Source organism: Mastomys coucha, unplaced genomic scaffold, assembly GCF_008632895.1.
Source record: "Mastomys coucha isolate ucsf_1 unplaced genomic scaffold, UCSF_Mcou_1 pScaffold6, whole genome shotgun sequence".
In the NCBI taxonomy this organism is placed as follows: Eukaryota; Metazoa; Chordata; class Mammalia; order Rodentia; family Muridae; genus Mastomys; species Mastomys coucha.
In genome coordinates, this window is record NW_022196912.1 from 90717955 (window position 1) to 90720731 (window position 2777).

At 51.9% G+C, this 2777-nt stretch overlaps 1 protein-coding gene across 1 annotated transcript in view; it reads right to left on the bottom strand.

Moving 5' to 3' along the window:
* Positions 1-2219, bottom strand: part of Sgpp1 (sphingosine-1-phosphate phosphatase 1) — a 20032-nt gene extending 17813 nt beyond the window's left edge. The window contains exon 1 of the mRNA XM_031356475.1: positions 1401-2219. Within this exon, the coding sequence (XP_031212335.1) occupies positions 1401-2057 (657 nt within the window). The 5' untranslated portion in view covers positions 2058-2219. The remainder of the gene's footprint in view (positions 1-1400) is intronic.
* Positions 2220-2777: the final 558 nt, after the last annotated feature.

Genomic DNA, 2777 nt, shown 5'->3' on the forward strand with positions numbered 1-2777 from the left:
TCTCTCTCCCCCTAGCCCTAGGCCCCACCCCCACCCCCATGGCAGTGTTAGCAGCAGCCCATCAGGGAGAAGGCAGTAGAAAGTCCCCCATCAGTAAGACAAACGGCAGCATACACACATAGTAAACGACATGCTGAACACACTGACAGACTCACTTTCTGGAATAGTTAGATCAGATGGGAATTTTTAGATATGTTTTTCACCCCAAACAGGCAACACTGTTTTTGCAATCCGAATGTGACCATGTACCACAAGGGGTTAAATAAGAAAAGAACTTTCTATGTTAGTCTCCCCTCCCAATTCCATCATTCTTCCTGGGTGCATGCCTGATTTCTGTTATTATAAAACAGATGAACTGCACAGTAGAGAGAGGCTGGGATGATCAAGGGCAACATTTGCCCCTACTGAAACTCAACCTGGGTTAAATAAGCCTATAGTGGAGTTTTACAACACAGTTGGCATTTCTCAATCTTACGCAATGAAAGGGAGTTAAAAAGAGACAATGAGTTTCCCTAGAGTCTCCAAAACGATGCACTTTATTCTTAAGAGATTGGTCCAAAAGACTAACAAATCAGACAATTTAAGATAGACAAAGCAAGACCAGTAGACAACTAAAGTTTGCTTCTATGTGAAAGATAATTAAATTGTAAACTCAAGTATCACTAGCAAACAAACCCTAGGAAGCTCAAATTAGGGAAGCCCCAAAAAGCAGGCAAATTATAAAATGACTACCATTAAAAACTCTTGATGGACAAATTGCCCCCTATGTCATAAGCCATTATAACCAACGCAAAGCTATGCAGGGTTACAGTTACCGCCATAGTAACTGTAGCAACTAACAACTGCTTCTCCAGACCAGAGAGAGAAGTCAAGTGTCTCAACATTGATCTGCAATCAAAGCTTTCCAAAGAATTCACCTAGATTCTGTTCCTTTACCTTTCGGCTTTTCTTAACTGTCTTCGCTTTAGTGCTTGGTATGTACCTGTGTCGGAATTATACTACTGTTTTGAAAACACTATCTAATTTCACATTGTAAACACCATGTATTGCAGTGAAACCGGGTCTCAGTTACCAAGTGTTTCATTTTAAGGAAACCGTATCACCACTGTTCATCAGACGATCTAAGTTTAAAAACTCAGTCTAAGCTCAAGAATTAAATGCACGAAAAGTGTTTCCTTAGCGGGGGAGAGGGGTGTCTAAGAAACTATACTCAACTGTATTAAAATACAGTTTAATAGTTAAGAACCTTCATTAGTTAATTTTCTAGAACTCTGACAGGGCCTGTTTGTAGGTACTGTGAGAACTTGTGGGTAGGGGTTTTGGGTTTTTTAAAAAAGGAAGAAAGAAAAAGTTCAGAGAGCCTTGGAAACTCTTCCGTAGAGCTGAGGGGTGCAGCGTACCTGCCAGCGGCCATACGTGAGCAGGATCATGGCGATGGGGATGGCGGTGCCGGACATGGCATGCGTGGATGGCATGCTGTATTCCGAGTTGTAGAAGACCTCCAGCTTGATGACGGGCGGCGAGGCCGGCCGCGGCCAGCGGATGATGTCCTTGGTGCACTGGCCCAGGTACATGACCAGCACCCAGATGATCACCAGCCTCCGGCCCACAAAGGGGTCGAGATTCCAGATCCAGAAGGGGAAGAAGATGATGTAGAAGAGCTCGTTGCCCAGTTCGGTGCCGAAGCAGAACAGGTAGTAGAGCGGCAAGTTGCTCACTTTGGCCGGCTCGCCCTCCTCGCCTGTCAACGAGTTGCGGCGCAGCGAGCCCGCGCGGCGGGGCCCGGTCGGGCCCGGCTCGGCCGCCAGCCCGTTGCGCACGCCGTTCGGGGCACCGCAGCAGTCGGGCTTGGCGGGGCTGGGGCTGTCCTCAGCGCCCGGCTGCCGTCCCCGTCGCCGGGGTTCTCCCGGGGCTCCGCGAACCTCGGTCTCTGCATCCTCGCCCGCCGCCGGGCTGCCGAGCGGCACCTCCACCCCACACAGACGCTGGAAGCTCGCCACCCGCTGCGGCTCCTGCAGACGGGTGGCCAGCAGAGCCAGCCGCTGTCCCAGGGACATGGTCGCGGGCCACTCGGGAATGGAGCCGGCCACGCGCTCCCCGCCAGTCACAGCCGCCACGGTGCCTAGCTCGACTCGCTCGAGGCTGCCGGCGACCGCGCCAACAGGCCGCAGCGGCCGCCGCGCGCGCCCTGCGCCCCGCGCGCCCCTCCCCTGGCGCGCTCCCCGCCCCGCGCGCTCACGGAGGCTCGCGCCGCGCGCGCAGCCCGGAGCTGTCCCCGAAGCCCCGCCTCCCGGTGCTCCAGGCTGCTGTGTGAAGAACTGTGCGGGTCTGGGCAGGGCTGGTGACCCAGAAGCCGCCCGCGGGTCTTATTAGCCTGGAATCAATTGGGGCGTGATGAATGGAGGCAAAGTAACCGTCGCGAAACCGGAATCGTCCGACTCACGCCATTAATTAGCAACTAATTTCAGAGCTGTCTCGGATGGTTGATGTCCGGAAAGCCACGTGCCAATTGACCAACGGTGGCAAGATTAGAAAGCCTTAGATAATCCCTGACAGAGCCTGGGTTATGTGATCGCTGACACCGCGGCTCTGGTCTGCAAGAGGAAAGCCAGTCACCTACATAATCAAATCTGGCTGTCAATCATTAACATATCTTAAGTTGTATCTTAAGCGACTTTAATTGTAAAACTTCTTTAATAAATTCTAGCACCTAGCAAGATTGCTCAGAGCACATAATTAGTGGGAGAATTCAGCGTGGAGAATTCTGAGGGTTTTTT